At 38.8% G+C, this 25,642-nt stretch overlaps 1 protein-coding gene across 2 annotated transcripts; it reads left to right on the top strand.

The window, feature by feature from the left end:
• The first annotated feature begins 449 nt into the window (after positions 1–449).
• LOC133823166 (uncharacterized) lies at positions 450–22,773 on the top strand. 2 transcript variants are annotated; one of them, XM_062255777.1, is made up of 4 exons: positions 450–1,592; positions 1,676–1,739; positions 21,540–22,378; positions 22,486–22,773. In XM_062255777.1, the coding sequence occupies exons 3-4, from the start codon at positions 21,880–21,882 to the stop codon at positions 22,512–22,514; spliced, it is 528 nt and encodes a 175-aa protein (XP_062111761.1). In that variant the 5' UTR covers positions 450–1,592; positions 1,676–1,739; positions 21,540–21,879; the 3' UTR covers positions 22,515–22,773. The 2 variants fall into 2 exon arrangements, with proteins under 2 accessions (XP_062111761.1, XP_062111760.1); XM_062255776.1 differs by having other exon boundaries at positions 21,540–22,773.
• The last annotated feature ends 2,869 nt before the right edge of the window (positions 22,774–25,642 follow it).

Genomic DNA, 25,642 nt, shown 5'->3' with positions numbered 1-25,642 from the left:
TTTGATGAAGAAAAATAGCTCCAATCACTTGATAAAAAAATTAAACTATCACACAAATTTATAAGATAAAAAAAATGATATGTATGCCTTTATTACTTTAAAAAAATTATGATTTAATTATTTAAATTATCATAAAATATCTCAAATATATCATATTTTAATTAATTAATTAATTTTTGTTTAAGTTTATATTTGTTTTAATTTTTGAATTTGGCAGTCACAGTTTAACTAAATTTTATTTAAGTTATAAAATATATAATTTAATTATTTTTAAATAATTATCATAGTAAAATATCTCAAAAATATCTAATTTTAATTTATTTAATTATTTAAGTTTAAATCGGTTAAATATAATAATATTCAGTAAACTATAAGAATAAAATAAAAAACAGCCCAATTTTATATATTATGTTTCTTCTAATCTTTCTTTGCCTATTTCTTGTTTTTTCTTGAAAGTTAGATGTCTGATTTTCACAACTTGAGAATGACTATTTAATTGATTAAAAATAATGGATGGCATATTTTAAAAATGTATAAGCTTGATTTTCTTTTAGTTGATTCCACTGACTCCTGTCGCTCCGACGATTCCTCCTCCTCCGATGGCGACTTCATTCTCTACCATGGCTTCTACGTCTTCAAATGTCAAAGCACCGATCGTCTTCAAACATTCTCTATCCATTAAATTGGATGACAACAACTTCCTCCCATGGAAGAAGCAAGTGCTCACTACCATTAAAGGGGACGATTCTTCAATCTGATTTTGGCACCTGCAAAATTCAACATTGAAGAAGTTGAGCTTCTCAATCATCCGTCTGAAGAGTATCAAGATTGGGAACTACAAGATCAGCTCCTTTCGTGGATGATGCCCTCCAAGGGGGAAAACATTATCACCCGTGTCGTTGACAATGATACTTCTGTTCAGATTTGGGAAGCCCTAAACAAGTACTACACGACTTAAACTTATGCTAAGATAAGTCAATTTAAGACTCAGCTTTATAACATGAAGAAAAATTCTTTGCCTCTGAATGAATATTTGCTTCATATTAAGAATTTATTCCATTTGTTAAATTTGATTGGTCACAAAACACCGCTTAATAACGACATTGAAGTAATTATTAATGGTCTCAGTAGGGACTAAATCTTTTATCACTTCAATTACCTTTAGAATTCAACCCTATACAGTCGGTGAGATTGAAGCTCCGTTGATAGCTCAAAAGGCGAGTAACGAAACATCTGCCAAATAGCTTGATATCGCAAATGGAGAAGCTAATCTTGTCAGTGTTAATCGTCCTCTGGGTCCTCCGAGAAGTGTTTTCCCCCAACTCTCGTGGTGGCTATTCCCCCATTTTCCCCCTCACTATGGTGCCTTTCTTCCGACTACAAGTGGAGATGGCGAAGGTGATTTCTATACTAATAGCTCTGGTGGCCGTGGCAATGATGGTCATAGCAAATGGAGCAAAATTGGAAATCCAAACCTCTTTGTCAGTAGTGCCAAAAACCTGGACATACTGTGTTGCAGTGCTTCTACTGCTTTGACAAGTCTTTCTATGGATCATCTCCTGCTTCAGGATCGACTTCAACACCAATGCAAGGTAATATTGCTACTCTAGACCTTCTTAATGATCCGAACTGGTATCTCGACTCTATTGCCACTCACCACCTTACTCTGGAACAGCACAATCTCATAAGTAGCTCAGAATTTCTTGGTCAAGATCAAATCATGGTTGGCAATGGAACAGGTTTGACTATTTCACACATTGGTCATTTTAATTTTCAATCTCTTTTTCAACCTAAAACTCTTGTTCTTAGAAACCTTTTGCGTGTTTCTTCCATTACCAATAACTTGTTAAGTGTATAACAATTTACCAGAGGTAACAATGTTCTTTTTGAGTGTCATGCTAATGATTGTTATGCCAAAGATTAGGAAACCAAGAAGATTCTGCTCATTGTCACACTTAAACAGGGCCTATATGTCTTTCATCCTACTCAACTAAGAACAGTTCAACCTTCGCTTTCATCATATACATCTGCCTCCCTCTCCAATGCCCCGGTGCCTTCCCTATCAACTTCACCATTTGTTTTTGTTGCTTGCAATAATGTGCCATCTTGTTTCAGTTATGGCATGGCGAATTGGGGCACCCATCTGCTCCAATTGTAAAGACATTTATGTCTTCTTGTAATGCATTTCCTAGCAATAAAACTGTTGACTTTTGCATAGCTTGGTGTCTTGGTAAAGTGCATAAATTTCCATTCTCTATGTCAAACATGGTTTATACACAACCCTTTGAACCAATACATGTCGATTTATGGGGACATTCCCCTGATACTTCTTCCTATGGTTACTCACTCTACAGTTTTGTAGATGCATATAGCAGGTATACTTGGTTGTATCTGCTTTGAGCTAAATCTGAGGTTCTTCCCACCTTTCAAATTTTCAAAAAGCAAGTTGAACTTCAATTCAATTTACCTATACAGTCCTTTCAATCAGAAATTTTTTTGGGGGGGGGGGGGGGGGAATGAACAAAATCGGGTTGTCAAAAGAAAGCATAGCCATAATGTAGACTGTGGTTTGACAATGCTTACTCATGAACAAAATGGGGTTGTCAAAAGAAAGTATAGACATATTGTAGATTGTGGTTTGACAATGCTTTCTCATGCTTATATGCCCTTCAAATTTTGGGACGAAGCCTTTAGAACTGCAGTATATCTCATCAATAGATTACCCTCACCAAAGCTCAATCATACATCTCCATTTAAACTATTATTTCACAAAACCCCAAATTATTCCACTCTTAAGTTTTTAGGTGTCTAACAGAGATATAGAAGCAGAAATGGTGAGTTTCTGTATTGAATAGCTAGGAATTCGAGAGCCTAGATCTCCCACAAAGGGTTACACCCTACCAAATTCTACACACCACTTACTGACTCACTCTCCCTACTTATAATGTTCCACATAATGGTACCATGTACCCTCTCACACACTAGAGTCACTCTCATAACAAATTCTAACCACTACAGATTATTCTCTGCTACTTCCCTACTGTTACCTCCTTTGCCCCTGCGTGTGTACACATATGTCAGTGGTGGCCTATCAATACTGCCCACTCGAAGTCTCACCTAGTCGTCAAGGTGAAAGTGAGGAAACTGCTCTTGAATGACCTGAAAATCCTCCCATGTCGCCTCAAACTTAGGAAGGTTAGCCCACTTAATTAATGCTTGTGGGGCTGCCTTCTGTGTGCCTGGCCGAACCTCTAGCACCTCTTCGGGCTCCAATGACCATTCCAACTCTGCGGTTATGCCTGTGGGAAGCTTCGTACCTTGCTGATTTGGTCCAAGGGCTGCCTTGAAAAACTGGGTGGATAGACGCATCAGGGGGAAGTTGAAGCCGATATGCTGCCATTCCTACTCTAGCTGTGATGGGAAAAGGACCAAAAGAACAAGGTGCCAGCTTCTCATTTAGGCGTTTGGCCAATGTTCGCTATCTATAAGGGCGTAGTTTGACATACACGAGTTCCCCTACCTTAAACTGAACATCCCTTCTATTTTTATCTGCTTGATCTTTCATTTTTTGTTGAGCACGCTGAAGATTCTGTTTCAACAACCCAAGTATGTCATCTCTAGACTGTAGAGTCTACTCTACCGCGGACACCCGAGTGCTAGCTGGTTCAAAACGAATAAGGTGCGGAGGATATCGACCATACAAGGCCTGAAAAGGTGTCATCCCAGCCGCTGAATGGAAAACTGTATTATACCAGTATTTTGCCCATGGCAACCACTTAGACCATTGATTCGGCTTGGAGCTCACAAAACAATGGAGATATGTTTCCAAGCATCGATTTACCACCTCGGTTTAACCATCGGTTTGTGGATGGTAGGCCGTGCTTTGCTTCAACATTGTCCCCTGGAAACGAAAAAGTTCCTTCCAAAAGAGGCTGGGAATTTTTTTGTCTCTATCAGACACAATAGAGCGAGGAATACCATGGAGCTTGACAATCTCTCTAACGAAAACCGTGGCTACGGTGGTGGCTGTGAAAGGGTGCCGAAAGGGCAGAAGGGTGCCGAAGGGGAACAAAGTGCCCATACTTGCTCAAACGATCCACCACCACTAATATGGAGTCAAATCCATTCGAAATGGGTAATCCCTCAATGAAATCTAGTGATATATCTTCCCAAACTTGGTCTGGAATAGGCAGTGGCTGAAGCAACCCACCACTAATATGGAGTCAAATCCATTCAAAATGGGTAATCCCTCAATGAAATCTAGTGATATATCTTCCCAAACCTGGTTTGGATATAGGCAGTGGTTGAAGCAATCCTGCGGGTGACTGAGCGACATACTTGTTTTGTTGACATACTCCACATTCAGCCACAAATTTCTGAACATCTTTGCGCATTCCCGCCGAATACAAGTCTGCTGCCATTCGTTGGAATGTCTTAAAAACTCCGCAATGTCCCCCCATATTGCCACTGTGACACTCTTGCAATAGTAGTGGTATAAATGGTGATGTAGATGGTAAAACCAAACGCCCCTGAAACTTCAGACATCCTTGAACCATTGAATATCCCCCACAATCATTTCCCTTTTTCAATTGCTCAATCACCTTAGATAAGGTTGGGTCCGAAGCTATGTGTGCCTTTAAGTCTGGTATAGACAAAACACTAGGGATGGAGATGGCAGCTAAAGAAACCTCACTGTGCATCCTCGATAATGCATTTGCAGCTTTATTCTCCAACTCGGGTCGATATTGAATATCAAAGTCGTAGCCCAACAATTTTGTTAGCCATTTTTGATGCTCCGTTGCAACCAATCTCTGTTCCAACAGGTATTTCAGGCTTCACTAATCGTTCCGCACCATAAACCTTCGTCCCAACAAGTATGGACGCCATTTTTGAACTACCAAAACAATAGCCATCAACTCTCGCTCATAAACTGACTTGGTGCGTGCTCGGGAAGACAATACTTGACTGTAAAAAGCAATAGGCCGCTGGTTTTGCATCAACACAGCACGAAGGCTCGACCCCGAGGCATCTGCTTCCACAATAAAAGGAGCTACAAAATCAGGAAGTGCTAAAACAAGGACTGAACACATGGCTTCTTTGAGCTGTATAAACGCCTTTTGTGCTGCGGGGATCCATCCAAAAGCATCTTTTTTCAGCTGTTCCGCGAGTGGTCTTGCCATATGCCCATAGCCTCGCACAAATTTTCTATAATAGCCGATGAGGCCTAAGAACCCCCTCAACTCCTTTAAAGACTTCGGAATGGGCCACGATGCCATAGCTTCAATTTTTTTCGGGTTCGCTGCTACCCCCGTGGCTGAAATGAAGTGCCCAAGATACTGCACACTAGATTGGGCAAATAGACATTTCTTTTTATTTGTATACAAACACTGCTGCCTCAAACGTTCCAACACCAATTCTAGATGATATACATGTTCTTCCGAAGATGCTCTATACACAAGTATGTCGTCAAAGAATACCAAGACAAACTTGCGTAAGAACCCCCGAAACACCTCGTTCATTAACCCTTGGAAAGTGGTTGGTGCATTAGTGAGACCAAATGGCATTACTAGAAACTCGTAGTGCTCTTCATGTGTTAAAAGAAAATGGGGTTGTCAAAAGAAAGCATAGGCATATTGTAGATTGTGGTTTGACAATGCTTTCTCATGCTTATATGCCCTTCGAATTTTGGGACGAAGCCTTTAGAACTGCAATATATCTCATCAATAGATTACCCTCACCAAAGTTCAATCATACATCTCCATTTAAACTATTATTTCACAAAACCCCAAATTATTCCACTCTTAAGTTTTTAGGTGTCTAACAGAGATATAGAAGCAGAAATGGTGAGTTTCTGTATTGAATAGCTAGGAATTCGAGAGCCTAGATCTCTCCCACAATGGGTTACACCCTACCAAATTCTACACACCACTTACTGACTCACTCTCCCTACTTATAATGTTCCATATAATGGTACCGTGTACCCTCTCACACACTAGAGTCACTCTCATAACAAATTATAACCACTACAGATTATTCTCTGCTGCTTCCTTACGGTTACCTCCCCTGCCCTTGCGTGTGTACACATATGTCAGTGGTGGCTTATCACCATCTTACCTAAATCTAAGGCCATATAATAGACACAAACTTGAGTTTAGGTCACTCTAGTGTACTTTCTTGGGGTATTCTCTTACTCTTAAAGGTTATAAGTGTCTTAGTTCTGAGGGCAAAATTTATTTGTCAAGGGATGTTGTTTTTGATGAATATTCTTTCCCTTTTAACTCTCTGTCCTCATCTTCCAGCTCTATCTCTATCTCTTCCTCTTCTAATTCTTTTCCATTTGCGTTACTGCATTTACACTCACAAAACTCTAGCGCCATGACTTAGTATCTGGTTAACAATCCAATTTCACTACCTGAGTCACCTTCCTCCAATAACCATCATCCCAACTCTTTTCATCTAACTCCTCTGAGTCCCCTCCTGATCAATGTGCTGCTATATCCCATTATGATCTATTATCACCCACGTTTCATTTAATCAAAATTATGTTTAGACTAATGTGATTCTTCCATGTGAAGTTTCTATTGAAGATTCTCCTACTGCCACTAACGTTGATTATGCAGCTTTGGGCAATGATCATCCCGCTGCAAGTGTTGTCGTTATCTCTGTAGCTCCACCTCCCATCAATTCCCACTCCATGAAAACTCGTCCAAAGGGTGGAATATACAAACCAAAAGTCTACATGTCTGCTGCCATGCTTGAAGAACTAGCAGCCTTGGAAAAAATAAAACTTGGAGTCTAGTTTCATTGCCTGAATGCAGACAAATACTTGGATGCAAATGGGTCCTTAAACTGAATGAGAATCCAGATGGCTCAATCAATAAATATAAAGCTCGACTCATGGCTAAGGGCTTCCACCAGCAACCTGACTTTGATTACACTGAAACTTTCAGTCCAGTAGTCAAGTCTATTACCATTAGAATGGTTCTCACAATGGCTCTATCAGGTGGCTGGTCCTTTCACAAACACGATGTAAACAACGTGTTTTTGAACGGAGACTTACGAGAAAAAGTATACATGCAACAACCCCTTGGGTTTGTAGATCAAGCTCATCCTCAGTGTGTGTCAGCTTCATAAATCTCAAAAAGTATCCGGGCTCTATATATAGTTCAGCTTATACAACCCTTATGATTTAATCAATATAGAAATATTCCACATTTTCTCTCCGTTGATAACGTATTATTCTTCAAATGATATGAAGAGTATTACAAACTGATTTTTCTTCTTCAAATATGAGAGATTTCGTACCTGAGATTAGGGAAGAGAGAAGATGAATATTAAAAAGACGTTTTTACCCTTGATATTTAGGCATGTGAAAAGGATATCAAATTTAACGGAAATTAAGGTAACGTATGTTTAAAAGAATCACAGGTGGAATGGAATTGGTTTTCCAAAAGTAGGCTCATTCCTTTGTTTGGTTTGATATTTGTTACAAGAATTGTAATTCATTTAAAAGGTTGGATTTATTTATTTTTTTTTTATCAAGAAAAGGATAGTATATTGATCAACCAACAAGAACAAACAAAGGCCGGAGCAGATAACTCCCCCTCAATTACATATTAGAGACAAAATTAAACATTAACTTCTCCCTCAAATTCAGATTCTTCCTCATACAGCAAAGATTAATTACTCTAGCCTGAACTGACTTCCTAATATGATCATCAACTTGAGCTACTGAAGAGCAGTAATTATTCACCCAGCAATTGTTCCTATTTTGCCATATGAAGTACACTGAAGCAGCCAAAATAGCTGCCACAAACCGAGCCAGATCAACTGAACTTGGATCTTCCAACCAGCAGCGCCAATCCTGGAATTGCCAAGGCCAAATAAGATTACCCAGCCACTTCTCAACTGCCTGAAGCACTTTCCTTGAAAAAAGACAGTCAAAAAATAGATGAGCATGGCTCTCCATTTTAATTTCACAAACCGGGCAGCTATGAGATGATATTGGAATATTGCAATGATGAAGAAGATCTCTGGTTAGAAGCTTCTGGTGATAAGCTTGCCAAAGTATAAACTTGTGTTTAGGCATTGATAGCTTGCACCAAATAAGTTTCAGACCTTTGCAAGGGGAACCAGAAATTAAATTCAGATAAAGTGAATTCAGCCTTAATTTTCCCTTGCAAACTGCTGTAGTTAACTCAGTTTCAGATAGTAAATTGCTAACCTTAACTAGCTTTTTCCAATACCAGCTTGTGTCTTGATAAATTTCATAATCCCAGATTCGGATCCCTTTTAGATAAATGCAATTAACCCATTTGACCCACAAGCTATCTTGCTTAGAAGAGATCGCCCAAACATATCTCGCAAGATTAATCTTATTCCAAAGGACACTCTCTTTAAATCCTAAGCCTCCATAAGATTTTGGCTTACAAACATGATCCCAAGATGCTAAATGAAAATTGCTACGAACTCCATTGCCACCCCATAAGAAACCCCTGCATATACGGTCAATTTCTTTGATAACTTTCTGAGGAAGGAGAAATATGCTCATCCAAAAGTTCCTTATCCCCAAGAGAACCGATTGAATTAACTGCACACGCCCAGCATAAGACAGGTTTCGACTAGCCCAACCATGAAGTCTTTGACGAATTTTTGAGATTATTATATCACAATCCATTGCTTTCCACTTAGTAGGCCTCAAAGGAACTCCTAAATACTTAAGAGGAAACTGCCCTTCTCTCAACTTGGATAAACACAACAGCGTCTCCTTCTCAGCTGAAGTAATACCTCCAAAGTAAATGCTTGACTTAGCTTGATTAATGTTCAGGCTAGACGCTGATGAAAACTCCTAGAACGCCTGCTGCATTATCTGAATAGAACTGAGATGAGCTTTGCACATTATCAACAAATCATCCGCGAAACAAAGATTAGTAATATTTAAAGATTTACAGAGCGGACGAAATCTGAATTGTTTATCTTTGGCAGCCCCATGAAGAGCACGGGTGAGATAATCCATAACAAGGACAAATAGAAGGGGGGAAATAGGGTCACCTTGACGCAGCCCCTTACCACCCTTAAAATCACCATAAAGATGACCATTCATAAGAATACTATATGAAGAACCTCTCAAGCAGACCATTACCCATTTGATAAATCTATCAGGGAACTTACAAGCATTTAACAGACTTTCAAGGAAATTCCAATCAATAGAGTCATAGGCTTTGCTCAGGTCGATTTTCATTAAGCACCTAGGAGACACTCTTTTCCTGTTATAGCCTTTGAGGAGGTCTTGGAGAATTAGAATATTATGAGCAATACTCCTATTCTTAACAAAAGCACCTTGGTTTTGATTAACCAACTTAGGAAGGATAGGAATTAACCTGTTACAAAGCATTTTAGAAATGCATTTGTAAAGTGTATTACATCAGGCTATTGGGCGGTATTCTGAGGCATTTGAGGGTTGAGTAACTTTGGGAATAAGGGCTAAAATAGTACTGTTCAGCCTCTTCGGAATGTGGCCTAGATCAAAAAATTCCAACACTGCTGAAGCCACTTCTTTCCCTATATTAGGCCATAAACTCTTATAAAAACCAGCCTCAAAACCATCCGGTCCCGAGCTCTTTATTGACTTTATGCTGAACATAGCTGTTTGAACTTCCTTGAAGTAAAAGGCTTGATCAGGAAAGCTTGATCTTCAATACTAAGGATGGGACCTGAGAGAATTACAGAGGTATCAACCAGCCCAAATGCTGCACTAGTTTCTCCTAAAAAAGATTGAAAATGCTGAGTAAAATGATTAACAACTTTCGGATAATCCACTTCAACATTACCTTGTTCATCTACAAAAGAAACAATCCTATTGAGCCTCCTCCTTTTCTTCATGCTGGAGTAGAACAGAGAAGAATTCTCATCTCCAAACCTCATCCAATCAACCTTACTCTGCTGATATAAAAAACTAGCATAGGCAGCCTCTTTCTTTTTAAAATCCAGGTGAGATACTCTCTCTATATCGCTCAGACTTTGGTTATTCGGATCAGAAAATAAGTTGGTTTTAGCTTGCTGAAATGACACCTTGCTTTCCTCATACTCCTTAACTATATCACCAACCACTCTCCAGTTGAATCTCTTCAAAATGAACTGAAGGCGATGCAATTTCCTCATTATCTGTTGCATACCATAACCCTCCGATGGTAACTCTTTTTTCCAGCTATCTAAAACAGTAGGCTTAAAGAGCGGATGATTAGTCCACATATTGAAAAAACGAAAGGGCCGCAGACCATTTTTAATAACAAAAATGTTCTTCAAAATAATGGCACAGTGATCCGAAATTACCTCCCAACTAGCAATTGCATTGACATTTGGAAACATATCAATCCAATCCTCATTTACAAAAATTCTGTCTATTTTGGAAAAAATGCGATTATTACCATCTTGGTTATTCGACCAAGTGTAATACGAGCCCAGCAATTTCATTTCTTCCACAATCCCAAGATCAAGCCACTTCCTTGCATCCTCAACTTCTTTAGGAGAAATAACCTTACCCCCAATTCGATCTTCTACATCATAAACTGAGTTAAAGTCACGAAGAACTGGCCAAGATTTGACAGGAAGAGAGACTGAGGCCAACTCAGACCAAAGATCTTTCCTCAAATCTAACTGGTTTAAACCGTAAACAACAGTGAAGCAGAAAGAGAGACCTGTAGCCCATACCAGAACCTTGCAATGAATAAATTGAACATGGTCAACCTTGACCCAGCAACCTTTCCAGATTAAAAGGATCCTACCTTCCAAAGTCTTGCTACTGTAATACTCCCAGTTAACAAAGCTAGTATTCATTACCTCCTCTACTCTATCACCTTTTATTTTGGTTTCCAAAAGAGCCCCAATTCCAATCTTATTTATCTTGCAAATATCATTCACTGCTATTTGCTTATTTCTCTTATTCAAACGTTCCAGCTCATTAAGTTGAAATTGTCCATTCAAATTCAATAATGGAGAGGGAACATGAAGAAACTGTTGCTGTTCTTGAAGAACACTAAAAGCATTCTTTGTAATTTGTCCAACATCAGGGGATTTTATCTTCATGGTTCCTAATTTTTTCGGTGTAGTCCAAAGGTTGGATTTATTATTCCTAACTAATAAATCCAACCTTTAAATCCAATAATAATAAAGGTTGGATTTATTATTCCTAACTAAATGAGTTGAAAACTCATTCCTTTCCAATATTTTGATATTATGTCATTTTTGCCTTTTCTATCCGAACGTTTTTTTTTTTTTTACAGCTAAGACAATATATATATCCTTGCATATGTTGTTTGCTTTACATAGGAGATATTGAATTTTTAATTTGCCTTATAAAATAAAATAGATAAGTATCAAAGTAAAGAATGGTAATAGTTCTTTTTTTAATTATATTTCTTTTTGCAAAATATTTAGATTACATTATATATAATTTTTTTGTTTAATTACTAATATTAAAAAATATTGATAATTTAATTAAAAAAAATTATAAAAGTAGAGTAAGGATATGTTGGTCAATATAATAAAATTTTCATTCTATTCTATTATGTTAGATACTATACCAAACATAATTATTTAGTTACTGATTTTAAAGTTTCTATCAAACAAAAGAATTAAAATTCTATTCCATTCCTATTACTATTACTATTTCATTTTTTTTTACAACTAAACGTCACCTAAGTGAGCTGGGATGAATTGATGTTGTTTCATAAACATAGGGATGTAATTGCAGGACAAAAAATCTAAAGAACCAAATTGGCAAATCACTTATAATTTAGGGGGCAATAATGCTAAAATCCCTTTATATTACAACTCTTGTGACTGTGTTGTTACTAATTTATATGGTTGTGATTTGTGTTGTCATTGAAGGTAACATCTTTACTCTAGCAATTTGGCTGCCAAACTATGATTTGTTTGATTTGAATATCTTTCATCCTTTAGTATTGGACATAGCCTTCTCCAAGTGATAAAAATGTTTAAGAGGATAAATGCACTTAAGCTAGTGTTGGGAGCTCGAGAGGTATATAATTCTATAAATAAAAAAAATAATTCTACATACGAAACTGATCTACATTTTTTTTTAACTTTATTTACTCTTTAGTTTTTAGTCATGAAATTGTTGACAATTTACCTGTTTTATATTTTAGTCTCAAATTTTAAATTATTATGTTGATATTTTTAATGCATTGTTTTCTTGACATTCTTTATACATTTTCTCACATTCAAAAACTCACGGGGCCATGTGAATTCAAGAAATTTTCGCTACGGATTACTAAATTTGGCAGTGATATCTCTTCAACTTACATCAATCTTCCTTGAGAACTATTCTATCTTTTTTAGCAACATTTCAAAATTATTTTTATGTGGAATTTTAAAATTATTTATTGAATATACGAATGTAAGTTTACTTAAAATAAATTTAAAAAAAAATATATTTTTGACAATTAAATAAAATATATTTTAAATTTTAAGATATTAATAATTCCAATTTTAAATATTGATAAAAATTTAGTAAAATATTTTAGTGTAATTCAATCTTTTAAAGATGGTGAAAGATGCAGTTAGACAAAAATTTCAAATTTAATAAATTAAAATTAATGTTAAACACAATTTTATCTATGTTGATTTTATAGTATAAGAGTTTATTAGTTTGAGTTCGACTCATCCGAGATTATAAAAATAATCTCTTAATTACTACTATTTTTATTTAAAGGGAAACATTTTGATTCAAATTATGATGATATTAATTACTTATGTAATTTTGGAATTTTTTTTAGGAATTTGGAATTGTGATTGCAGTAAATTTGACTTATTGAGTTGCCTACATACTTTCTTTATGATGAATCAAGTCACTTGTAGTTCTGAATAGTTATTTTAGAAAATAAATGGAAGAATTTCGGTAAATGACTATTCATAGAAATTCATGGTATTTTTAGAAACTTATGAAATCCCGGTAGATGACCATATCATGTAACTATTTGTTGTTTTGAAAGTTAGGAAAAATTCTGAGGTAAATGACCTTTTATGAAATTTTGAGGTTTATGTTTGATGTTTGCATAATTTGATAATTTGAGGTATTTGTGACTGTACTTGGCTTTGACAACTAAGTTGCATATGTACTCTTTGTGATGCTTTGAATTTTTTTTGAGGTGAAAGACCTATTTTTTAGAACTCTCTTCATCATTTGATATGATTTTAGAATTTTGTTGACGTTGAAATCTCTTTATTTATTATAGAAAATTACCTTCATAAAATAAAAAGATCAAAACTAATTTTTGTAGATTCTAGAATTTACTAATTTAATTATTCTACAATTTAGTAGTGAATAATTAAATTTCATATCAGATAATATATTTATACTAAAATTTAAATTTACGATTTATAATAAAATCTTATATAGATATTTATAAGATAATGTCATTATTTTTGTTGACGCGGTTCTTCGCCAACAGGTAATTAAGAGAAGAAGAGAAAGAGATTAGTGCTGAAAGTAGAACCGTCACAGATATGAAATCTTAGAGGATGAACTTGGTGACTCAAGACACGTTTTTAAGTGGTTCAAAGGTTAAAATCATTCTACTCCACTAGTCAATATTATTGATCTATTCTGGGTATTTGGTTACAAAGTATATATCTCTTTAGAGACTATTTTTTCCAACCCTTATCAACTCTCAGGGTCTCCATATTTATAGGAGAAGGCACCTGAAATTTGGTAAGGAGGTCATCCCGTGACCTTCTTATTTGTCATATCAACTCTGTGACATTCATGATTAATTCCTAAACCTGACACATAAGTATGGTCAAATCGATAAGTAAGGAGATAATGGGCCGCACGGCCCAACCCTGCCGTGGGTGTCTGAATACGGACGTTCCTGCTGCGTGTCCGAGAAGTCAGGGAGATATCGGACACATGATGTCAGATATAGGCATGTTTATCTTGCATGTGTTGACTTTACAAAGGGTCAGAGATCCATGAGCAGCTCGTACCACGAGCTGCTCCCTTGACCCGATCTTCGACCTTCAGACTCCTTCCTCCAGTCTTGGGCAACCTTGGCGAGTCCTTGAGGATACCTCGAGCTAATAGAGTACGACCTCGAAAACAGGAGCTCCGGCCTGGGGAAATTTACGGACTAACCATGATTAGTCCGAGGCTCGACCTGCTAATCAGCCCGTGGGAAAACCAGGGCGTACATCTGCCCCCCAAGCTCCTGCTCGTGGTACATGACGTCATATATAGAAGACCACAGTAGGGGCTTTTAGACTTCCCCACAACCCTTCACATTCCACTGGGGAAAGCCTCCGTTATAGCCCGACCTGCTGCGGAGGGCGAGCGGAGCTGTACGCCGCTCGACGAATCGTTCGCGGCCTGGAGCGGTGAACACTTCATGGCAGGGGCCTTCCTCCCCATGGATCAGTACTTCGCTGATTTCCTGAACTATGTGGGGTTAGCCCCATTTCAGCTCCTCCCCAACTCCTACCGTCTGCTGGCAGCCAGCCCGGACCAGCGGGGGCGAGGCGACAGGTTCTACTATTTAACCCGTTTTCCTAACACGGCGGCGGTCATCGAGCTGCCAAGCCATCCAAATGACTTCAAGGACCAGTTCTTCATGTCAACTGGGTTCCGGAACTGCGAGCACCATTGCTTCAACCGTCCTCGAGGTATCTGTTCTCGAGGTATCTGTTCGATCGATCCTCGCTCAAATGCGGATAGCTCAGTTTTTACCTTTGCCAGATAGGTGGCCATCTTTGGTCCCCGTGCTTGATATTCGCACAGCACCTGGTTTACCACGAGCTGGGAGTCACTGAAGCACTGGACGGAGCTCGCCTTTAACTCCTTAGCTACCCTCAGCCCAGCAAACAAAGCTTCGTACTCTGCCTCGTTGTTAGACGCCTTGAACCTGAACCTTAGCGCCGAGTGGAATCTATGTCCCTCGGGGGATATTAGAATGATTCCGGCCCCGGAGCCGTTCTCGTTAGATGAACCATCAACGTAGATCTTCCACGACGAATGCGGCGAGGCGACTTGAAGTAGGCCTTCTGATGGATCCTCCTGGAATCCCGTGCACTCCGCCACGAAGTCAGCCAACGCCTGACTTTTTATGGCAGTTCGTGGAGTATAGAAAATCTCTAACTGACTGAGTTCGACCGCCCATTTTAACAAACGTCCCGATACTTCAGGCTTTTGCAAAACCTGCCTTAGAGGCTGATCGGTCACGACGTGTACCGAGTGGGACTAGAAATACGGTCTGAGCTTTCGCGAGGCTGTGATTAGGCAAAACGCCAATTTTTCCATCAGTGGGTACCGTGATTCTGCTCCGAGGAGTCTCTTGCTGATGTAGTAGACTGGCTTTTGAACTTGGTCCTCTTCTCGTACTAGCACGGCGTTAGCTGCATCCTCCGTGACGGCCATGTAGAGGAAAAGAGGCTCTCCTGCCCTGGGCTTGGACAGCATGGGCGGTTCAGCCAGATGCGCCTTCAGATCGAGGAATGCGCTTTCGCACTCTACTGTCCACTCAAACTTCTTGTTTCCCCGGAGCAGGTTGTAGAAGGGCAAACACTTGTCGGTTGACTTAGAAATAAACCGGTTGAGTGCTGCCACTCTTCCTGTGAGGCCTTGGACATCTTTCCGCGACCTGGGGGAAGGAAGCTCAAGCAGTGACCTGATTTTGTCTGGGTTCGCCTCGATTCCTCGGGTATTGACTATGAACCCCAGGAATTTCCCCGATGCGACACCGAACGTGCATTTCTGAGGATTAAGCCTCATGCCGTATTCCCGTAGTATTTTAAAACATTCTTCCAGGTCGGAAACATGGTTGTCGGCAGTCTTTGACTTGACGAGCATGTCATCAACATACACTTCCATGTTCTTTCCGATCTGGTCCGCGAACATTCTGTTTACTAGCCTCTGGTAGGTAGCTCCGGCATTCTTCAGGCCAAACGGCATGACCTTATAGCAATATACATTCGTTGGGGTCATGAAGCTGGTATGTTCCTGGTTTGCCGGATTCATCGCGATCTGATTGTAGCCTGAGTACGCGTCCATGAAGGACATGAGCTCGTGCCCCGCCGTAGCATCCACCAGCTGATCGATCCTTGGCAATGGAAAGCAATCCTTGGGGCAGGCTTTATTCAGGTCGGAGAAGTCAATGCAGGTCCGCCATTTCCCGTTGGGCTTTGGAACTAGCACGGGGTTGGCGACCCAAATTGGAAATTTGGCTTCGCGGATAAAGCCGCACTTTTTGAGCCGGGCCACTTCTTCTTCTAGGGCTTCAGCTCGGGTTGTTCCTAAACGCCTTTGCTTTTGAGACTTGGCAGGAACGCTTTTATCCAGATGGAGCGTGTGCATGATGACACTCGGGCTGATCCCCACCATGTCCTCGTGAGACCATGCGAATACGTCCAAGCTATTCTTCAGAAACGTAATCAGCTCCGCCTTTCTCTTGTCGCAGAGGTTCTTCCCAAGCTTAACCGTCCGTGACGGATTTTGTTTATCAATGTTCACCTCTTCGAGCTCCTCAATAGCCTGGAGCTCGGATCTGTCCTCGCCTACTCGGGGGTCAATGTCCTCACTCAAGGCGATCTTTTCCTCTTTGGGATTCTGAGGTTTTTCAATCTCAGGAGCCGCCAAGGGTCCCTGAGATTCCTCTTCGCCCTGAATGGCCATTGCCAGCTGCCCGGGTTTAGACTTTCCCTTCATGGAAATGCTGTAGCATTCCCTGGCAGCGAGCTGATCGCCCTTGATGGTACAGATTCCTGTTGAAGTAGGGAACTTCATGGCGAGGTGTCGAATGGAAGTGATGGCCTTGAAAGCTATGAGTGTAGGTCGGCCCAAAATGGAGTTGTAGGCAGCGGAGCAATCAATGACCACTAACTCAAGTAGCTTGGAGATTGTCCGAGACTCTTCTCCTAGGGTGATCACCAGCTCGATCGTCCCTATCGCTGCCAATCCTTCTCCCGAAAAACCATATAGCATCATGGAGGTCGCCTTTAGCTCGGCGACGGTTAGACCCATCTTTTCTAATGTGGATCGGAATAGGAGGTTCACCGAGCTTCCGTTGTCCACCAACACTCTCCTCACTTTCCGGTTGGCGAGCTGGACTGCTACGATCAAGGGATCATTATGGGGGAATTGGACATGGCCTGCGTCTTCCTCCGTAAAAGTAATCGGTTGCTTCTCTAACCGCTGCTGTTTTGAATGACGCTGCTCCGGGACGAACACCACCCCGTTGTGGGCCTTTAATTCGTTCACATACCTCTTCTGGGCGCCTCTGCTCGTGCCAGCCATGTGCGGTCCTCCAGAGATGGTGGATATCTCTCCCTCGACCACGGGAGGAGGGACGTCCTGACCGAACAGCTGTATTGCTGTTGTCCGACCCTAGGCATTTCCCTGAAGTTTGCCTCTTGATGGTGCGATGAAGGGGTGGAGTTGGCTGCATGAGGCCTATCCGACCGGCTATGCTTGGGCCGATTACCCCGGTGAGACTTAGGAGCCTCACCTTGCCTCTCTCCAACGTTAACGTTGGTTGTGAGAGGGGGTAGTCGGGCCAGAATATCCTGGATTTGCCGACCGGCTGCTGCTAACTGGCTCCTCAGTTGAGCATTCTCCATCTCCACCGCAGTATAATAACACGGGTTCGGATTAGGTGGCCGGGGCGCTGAGCTACCAGTGTCGTCTTGGCCCGCCGGCTGCTTTCCTGGCCTCTGTTGGACTTCAGGAATTTGTTCATCAGGGATGGCAATATGGTGGGCCTCCTGCCCCTCCTGCTGCTCTGTTTCGTTGCCATGCCTGGATCGAGTGGTCACCATAGTTGGATGTTTGTGGCAGCACTAATTGAACTTGCTCTCAATGAAAGCACCAAACTGTTGACGCGGTTCTTCGCCAACAGGTAATTAAGAGAAGAAGAGAAAGGGATTAGTGCTGAAAGTAGAACCGTCATAGATATGAAATCTTAGAGGATGAACTTGGTGACTCAAGACACGTTTTTAAGTGGTTCAAAGGTTAAAATCCTTCTACTCCACTAGTCAATATTATTGATCTATTCTGGGTATTTGGTTACAAAGTATATATCTCTTCAGAGACTATTTTTTCCAACCCTTATCAACTCCCAGGGTCTCCATATTTATAGGAGAAGGCACCTGGAAGTTGGTAAGGAGGTCATCCCGTGACCTTCTTATTTGTCATATCAACTCTGTGACATTCATGATTAATTCCTAAACCTGACACATAAGTATGGTCAAATTGATAAGTAAGGAGATAATGGGCCGCACGGCCCAACCCAGCCGTGGGTGTCTGAATACGCACGTTCCTGCTGCGTGTCCGAGAAGTCAGGGAGATATCGAACACGTGGTGTCAGATATAGGCACGCTTATCTTGCGTGTGTTGACTTTACAAAGGATCAGAGATCCATGAGCAGCTTGTACCACGAGCTGCTCCCCTGACCCGACCTTCGGCCTTCAGACTCCTTCCCCCAGTCTTGGGCAACCTTGGCGAGTCCTTGAGGATACCTCGAGCTAATAGAGTACGACCTCGAAAACAGGAGCTCCGGCCTGGGGAAATTTATGGACTAACCATGATTAGTCCGAGGCTCGACCTGCTAATCAGCCCGTGGGAAAACCAGGGCGTACAATTTTATATTCTAAAATTTAATTTTAATTTAAAATATGACGATATCACATTTTAGTTATGTAAATCTTCTATCATACTCTAACGTAATATATTCTTCAAATTTATCCAAATATGAGAAATATGAATTAATTTGGAGAGAAAATTGAAGTAGATATTTGAGCATGTATGTTTGTTCTTCTTGATCGTTTATATTATAAATAATTATTTATATATATTTTTCACAAAAGGTTATTTTCAACAATTCTATCTATAACGGTCATACATTTCTTGATTTAAGGAGCCCTCATCAACAAACTTTTCTTCTTGATTCAATTTTGGTAAACAAAGTTTTCGTTTAAGTTCATATGAGGTTTTTTTATTATTTTTTTTCCTCTCTCATCTTTTTATATCTACCACACATTTGTGTATACTAGGTTTAAGTATGTGCCTACGGCACATCACCCCGTGAGATACAAATTTATATTAACATAATTTTATATGTTGAAATGTACCAATAAAAACATAAATTCAAACCATACATATAAAATAAGATATGTACAAGTGGAGTTGAAAGTTCAAACCCTATAATGATAGATTTGTCCTTGAACTAGAAAAGTATATATTCCTTTATCAATTTTACATAAGTTTTTATCGTAATTAACCCCAAATGAGGTAAAAGGAAAAGTATTATTATAAGTTCGAATATGTTTTTGAAATTCTACCGCATTTGCTGATGAAAAAAAAATATAAATTATATGAAACCTTAGTTATATCATTAGTAGTTATTCATAAGGTGTTATGATTGGTTAAATACAAATGATAAAATGTTAAAATACAAGCAATGTATAAATACTTAGTAGAATTCACATAGTGTAGATGCGAATTTGAGTTTTAAATTGTAGACACTTATAAAATGCAAATTTAAGTCAAAAGTGATACATAAAAGTATTTAAGGGTTCGCAAAAAATTTGGTGGCATTTGGAGCATGGAACTTGTGCCCCAAAATAAGAGTGAATATTATGCTGTGAAAAAAAAAAAATTAGGCACAGTACAAAATGTTAGCATTGGAAAGCACTGTAAAACAAAGAAAAAAATTGATACTAAAGATTATAATGAAATTGATATTGAAATTATTAATACCTCTGTGCTAGATCAATCAAATAAAATTATATCTAATGAAAGTACATATTTAGAAGGTATATTAAATATTTTTGGAGAACCCTTAGATGTTAGAATTTTATATGGACTTATATAATTACAAACATAATTCCATTATCATAATCATTTTCTAGAGTGCCTACGAATAGTTAAAGATCATAATGGGATGGTTAATATTAATCTAATTGCATTTGAGGCACATGGTAGCACCCTAAAGACTATAGGTTGGCCCATTAAACCATAGTCCACCATATCTAATAATATAAGCCCAATAGGCCCAATATACCATTTAGGGTAAGAAGGCATACGAGACATATATATAGAACATATATGTTGTTGGGTGAAGATATGCATGTGGTTTTGGTAAGGGTTGCTCTCCATAAGTTCTCTCTTGTATTACGATTTTCTAATTTTGTTTGTGTAGATTGTGAGAAATTCAAAGATGAACATTGGAGACTCAATGTCATGTATGTTTATCTCTATATATTCAATTCAATACCCTAAATAAAGTTTGATCTTGTAGATTACATGAGCATGGTTTATTGTTATTGATTTCATAATTGATAAGTTATAATGCTCATATGTTAGAAATATTAACAATTGGTAACAGAGCCAGGTTATTTGATTTTAGTGATTGATTTAAGACATAAACTCATTTTTCTCAAAATCTAATTTTTTTGGTGTATTAATTTCGAAATAATGCTATGTTACTTTGGGTAATTAGATTTGATAATGAATACTGGTTTTCAACTTGATTTTTGGCATTTTATTTCTGAAAATATCAAGCTTTTTTTTCAAGGCTTAACAATGGAGAAACCCATTTCAGATTTATGGGTTTTTTTCATCTTTTGTTGGGAATAAATGAGTAATAGGAAGAGATGAGGTGATGGGTGACGATGAATTGATGAAAACCCCCACAAAAGGCGCTTGAAATCAGTCTAAAATGGCCAAGAACTAGCTGGATCGAAACCAGACCCGTAGATCTGATTTTCAAGGACAGGGACAACAAAAACGACACGTCATTTTTCAGCATATTTGTCTTGTCGTTTTCAGAAAAACGACACGACGTTTTCAGAAAACTACATCATGTCGTTTTTATGGTCATTTATAAAAATAAAAAAAAAAACAGATTTTTTTTTCTTGGTGCGTGGGGACACGTGGGAGGTCCATTTTGGACCATTTTTCTCCATTTCACTCCAATTTTCACACCCTAACATATTTATATGTTTATGCACAAGATTAATCAATAAAATTAATTTTATAATTGTATTTGTGTTTATTTATTTTGTGGCATGAACATGTTTTCGATGGCAATAGTGAATGTTTATTTTCTTGCCTATCGTAAGATTAAGCATGATAAACTATTTGGTTATGAGGAACATTTAAATATTTATTTATTTAAATTTTGCTTTTTCCTCCAAAATTATATTAAGATCCATATAAGTAATTAATTATCCTATCGATTATAATTATTTGGTAAGGATGCTTAATATGGTGAAAAAAATCTATTAACAATTATGAACCACAATTTTTCTATCTTCTCGATAGTAAATTATCATTTATTTGGTTATAATGTTCAATAGATTCTTCTTACCTGTGAATGAGTTCTATCTTTTGTTTGTTTTAAGAACTCTAGCATATACAATGATCATTTGTTATTTTTGAGCGATCATTAATTTGTGAGAAAAGAGCACAAATGCCATGAACATGTTGTAACATGCATTTAATAGTTATTGCTCTTGTTTTTCAATGTCAGCTTTAAGCATTCCTAGATCTCCTGCCGTCTTGACGCTGAAAGCAACCAACCACAAGTAGTGGATTGAAAATATTACGATGAACTTGACCTTCATGAAAATGGACTGGCCTTGAGAATTGATGCACCAGCTCAACCTGCTGATGATGCTGCTGAGAATGATAAGAAATCTTATGAGGACTGGGAACACTCCAATCATTGTTGCTTGATGCTTATGAGATATCACATGGACGAATCCATTCGTGATAGTATTCCCAAGTCTGAAAATGCAAAGGATTTTCTTACTGCCATTAAGGAAAAATATAAGAAATTCTCAAAGAATGAGTAGAATGAACACTTGAACATGCTACATCACACTATTTATGATGGTTCAGGTGACATTAGGGCTCACATTGACAAGTTCATGGGCCACTATCATAAACTTAAGGCCATGGATATGGGCCTTGGTGAGGATTACATGGCGTGGTTGGTGATGGAGAACATTCCATCTCAGTTTGATTCAATCAGATCAAGCTACAATGCTCAGAAGGAGCAATGGACTGTTGGGGAGATGTCTGCTATTCTTGCCAAGGAAGAGGAGGACATGAGAAAGGGAAGGGCAAGAAGTATCTCCATGGTGACAAATCCCAATAATTCTCACAAGAAAAAGTTCACTCCTAGTAACTCTAGTGATCAAAAGCATCATAAGAAGAAAACAGTTAGTTCTAAAGGGAGTGGACAGTCAGTCTCATCTTCTATTGGTCATAAGAATGAGTTTTTCAAGGGAAAATGCAACTTTTGTCAAAACTTTGGGCACAAGAAAGCTGATTGTCGAAAGCTCAAAGCTCACGTAGAAAAGAAATGTAATTATCATGTGATGGTTTATTTAGAGTCTAATATTATTGATGTGCCCTCAAATTCTTGGTGGTTAGATACTGGAGCCACAATTCATGTTACAAATTCCTTGCAGGTAGTGACAAGTTGAAGAAGACCGAGTAGTTTGGAGCAGCATGTGTACATGGGAGACGATACAAAAGTCAAAGTTGAATTTTTAGAGATAGTCAGATTACAATTGAATACAGGACACTTCTTGGAATTACAGGATGTTGCTTACATACCCTGTATTAGGAGGAATTTGATTTCTGTATCTTTTCTGGATAGGCTGGGTTATAGTCTTCATTTTGGAACTAGAAAACTTAATTTGTATCGTGACTCTCTTTTGGTTGGCAATGGAATTTTATGTGGAAACTTATATAAACTTGTTTTGCATGATGTTACTCCTATTGTTTCTACTTCTCTTAATACTGTTGTTGGTTCTAAACGTGCAAGGTTAGATTTAAAATCTTCTATGTTGTGGCATAAACGTTTAGGCCATATCTCTAAAGATAGAATGCAAAGGTTGGTGAAAGATGGGGTTCTTCAAGACCTAGATTTTTCAGATTTTACTGCCTGTGTTGATTGTATTAAAGGAAAGTTAATGACAAAGGTTAGAAAAAGTAAAACAGATAGGTGCACACGATTGTTGGAGTTGATCCACACTGATATATGTGGACCTTTTGTTCCACCTGCTATGGGTGGTTATAGATACTTCATCACCTTCATTGATGATTTTTCCTGGTATGGTCATACACAACTCATTCATGAAAAATCTGAATCTTTGGATGCGTTCAAGATTTTTAAGAGAAATGTTGAGCTTCAAAAGGGGAAAATGATCAAGGCAGTTAATTCTGATAGAGGTGGAGAGTATTATGGGCGTTATGATGAGAATTGAAGGAACCCTGGGCCTTTCGCTAGGTACTTACAAGAATATGGCATTGATGCAAGATATACAATGCCGGGAACACCCCAACAGAATGGAATCGCTGAAAGGAGAAATTGCACTCTTCTTGACATGGTGCGATGTATGTTGATTCATTTTAGTTTGCCAGAGTTTTTATGGGGTGAAGCATTAAAGACTGCAACGTATATCTTGAATCAAGTACCCAATAAGTCTGTCCCAAAGACACCTTATGAGCTATGGTCAGGTAAAAAAAACCAAGCTTGCATCATTTTCATGTTTGGGGGTGCAAAGCAGAAGTGAGACCCTACAATCCACAATCTAAGAAACTTGATCTGAAAACAATTAGTGGTTATTTTGTAGGCTACACCATAGGATCAAGAGGTTCTAGATTCTATTGCCCATCTCACACTACCAGAGTTATCGAATCAGAGAGAGTTGTCTATTTTGAAGATGAATTTGGTTCAAGTCAAGGGTCAAGCGAAATTGTTTTCAGGGAAGAACGCATTTTTATCCCTTATCCTGTCGCTTCCGCTCCTATTGATGACCCTGTAATTGAACAAATTCTAGTGGAAACTCATGATGAACCTCAGAATCAAGAACATGATGAAAATATTGATGTTGGGGATGATGAGTTGTGGTGAGAAGATCACAAAGAGCTCGCATGCCTGCTATTCCTAATGACTACCTTGTCTATTTACAGGAACATGAGTTTGATGTGGGAGACACTTTTGAGCCAGTTACCTATCAAGAAGCTATGAATAGTCCTCAATCTGTGTTTTGGATGGATGCAATGAAAGATGAGTTGAATTCTATGTCACAAAATGAAGTTTGGGAGTTGGTTGAATTGCCAAAAGGTTGCAGGCCCATTGGATGTAAATGGGTGTATAAGATTAAACATGACTCGAATGGCCAGGTGGAAAGGTATAAGGCTAGGCTTGTGGCTAAAGGCTATAGCCAGAGAGAAGGAATTGATTTCAAAGAAACCTTTTCACCTAATCATTATGGCTATAGTGGCTCATTTTGATTTAGAACTCAAGCAAATGGATGTAAGGACCGCTTTCTTGAATGGAGATCTTTTTGAAGATGTTTACATGACACAACCTGTTGGTTTTGAGATGTCTGGGAAGGAACACATGGTATGCAAGCTCAAAAAGTCTATCTATGGGCTTAAGCAAGCATCAAGGCAGTGGTATCTCAAGTTTGATATGATTGTCACCGCAAATGGCTTCAAGGAGAATGTAGTGAATCAATGTATATACATGAAGGTCAGTGGGAGCAGCTTCATTTTTCTAGTATTGTATGTGGATGACATTCTACTTGCATCCAATAATTCTGACTTATTATCTTGGTGAGGCCTCTTATGTGCTCGGGATTCAGATTCTTCGAGATAGGGATAATGGTATTCTTCGTTTATCTCAAAAGACTTACATTGATAGGATCTTAAAAATGTACAATATGCATTCTTGTTCTCCTGGGAAGGCACCGATAGTGAAGGGTGATAAGTTCTCAAAGGCCCAATGTCCACAAAATGATAAAGAGAGAGATGAAATGAAGATTATTCCTTATGCGTCGCTTGTAGGTAGCTTGATGTATGCTCAAGTATGCACACGCCCAGATATTTCTTTTGTTGTTGGTGTGTTGGGTAGATACTTGAGTGATCCTGGACTTAGTCACTAGAAAGCGGCTAAGAAGGTCATGAGGTATCTTCAGGGTACCAAGGATCATATGTTGACTTACCGGCGAGCTGACACTCTTGATATAGTTGGGTTCAGTGATGCCGATTATGCAAGATGCGTGGATGATAAAAAGTCCACTTCAGGCTACATCTATATGATGGCTGGAGGAGCTGTTTCGTGGAAAAGTGTCAAGCAGACTCTCACAGCTTCCTCTACGATGTAGGCAAAGTACATGGCATGTTATGAGGCTACTTGTCAAGCAATATGGTTGCGGAATTTCATTTCAGCATTGGGTGTTGTAGACTCCATTTCGAGGCCGCTGAAATTGTACTGTGACAATTCCGCAGCTGTAGCTTTCTCTAAGAACACTCGAAGTACTTCTCGCTCAAAGCATATTGATATTAAGTACTATTTCATTAAAGAGAAAGTTGTTGAATCCCTCATTACCATTGAGTACACGCCTACCGCTAGCATGTTGGCAGATCCACTTACAAAAGGCTTACCTATATGTGTGTTTGCAGAACACATTACCCGTATGGGATTACTAGGGGCCTAGATTACTGAGTTCAGTGGGAGCTATTTTATGTATTGAACATGCTAGTATTTTGTGTGGAATGCTTATGACTTGTATTTATGAAACATGCATAATGATCTTTGAAGTCACTTCTTAT

Source organism: Humulus lupulus, chromosome 3, assembly GCF_963169125.1.
Source record: "Humulus lupulus chromosome 3, drHumLupu1.1, whole genome shotgun sequence".
Lineage (NCBI taxonomy): Eukaryota > Viridiplantae > Streptophyta > Magnoliopsida > Rosales > Cannabaceae > Humulus > Humulus lupulus.
The sequence above is the reverse complement of the archived record's forward strand: the minus strand, read 5'-3'. Positions and strand labels throughout refer to the sequence as shown.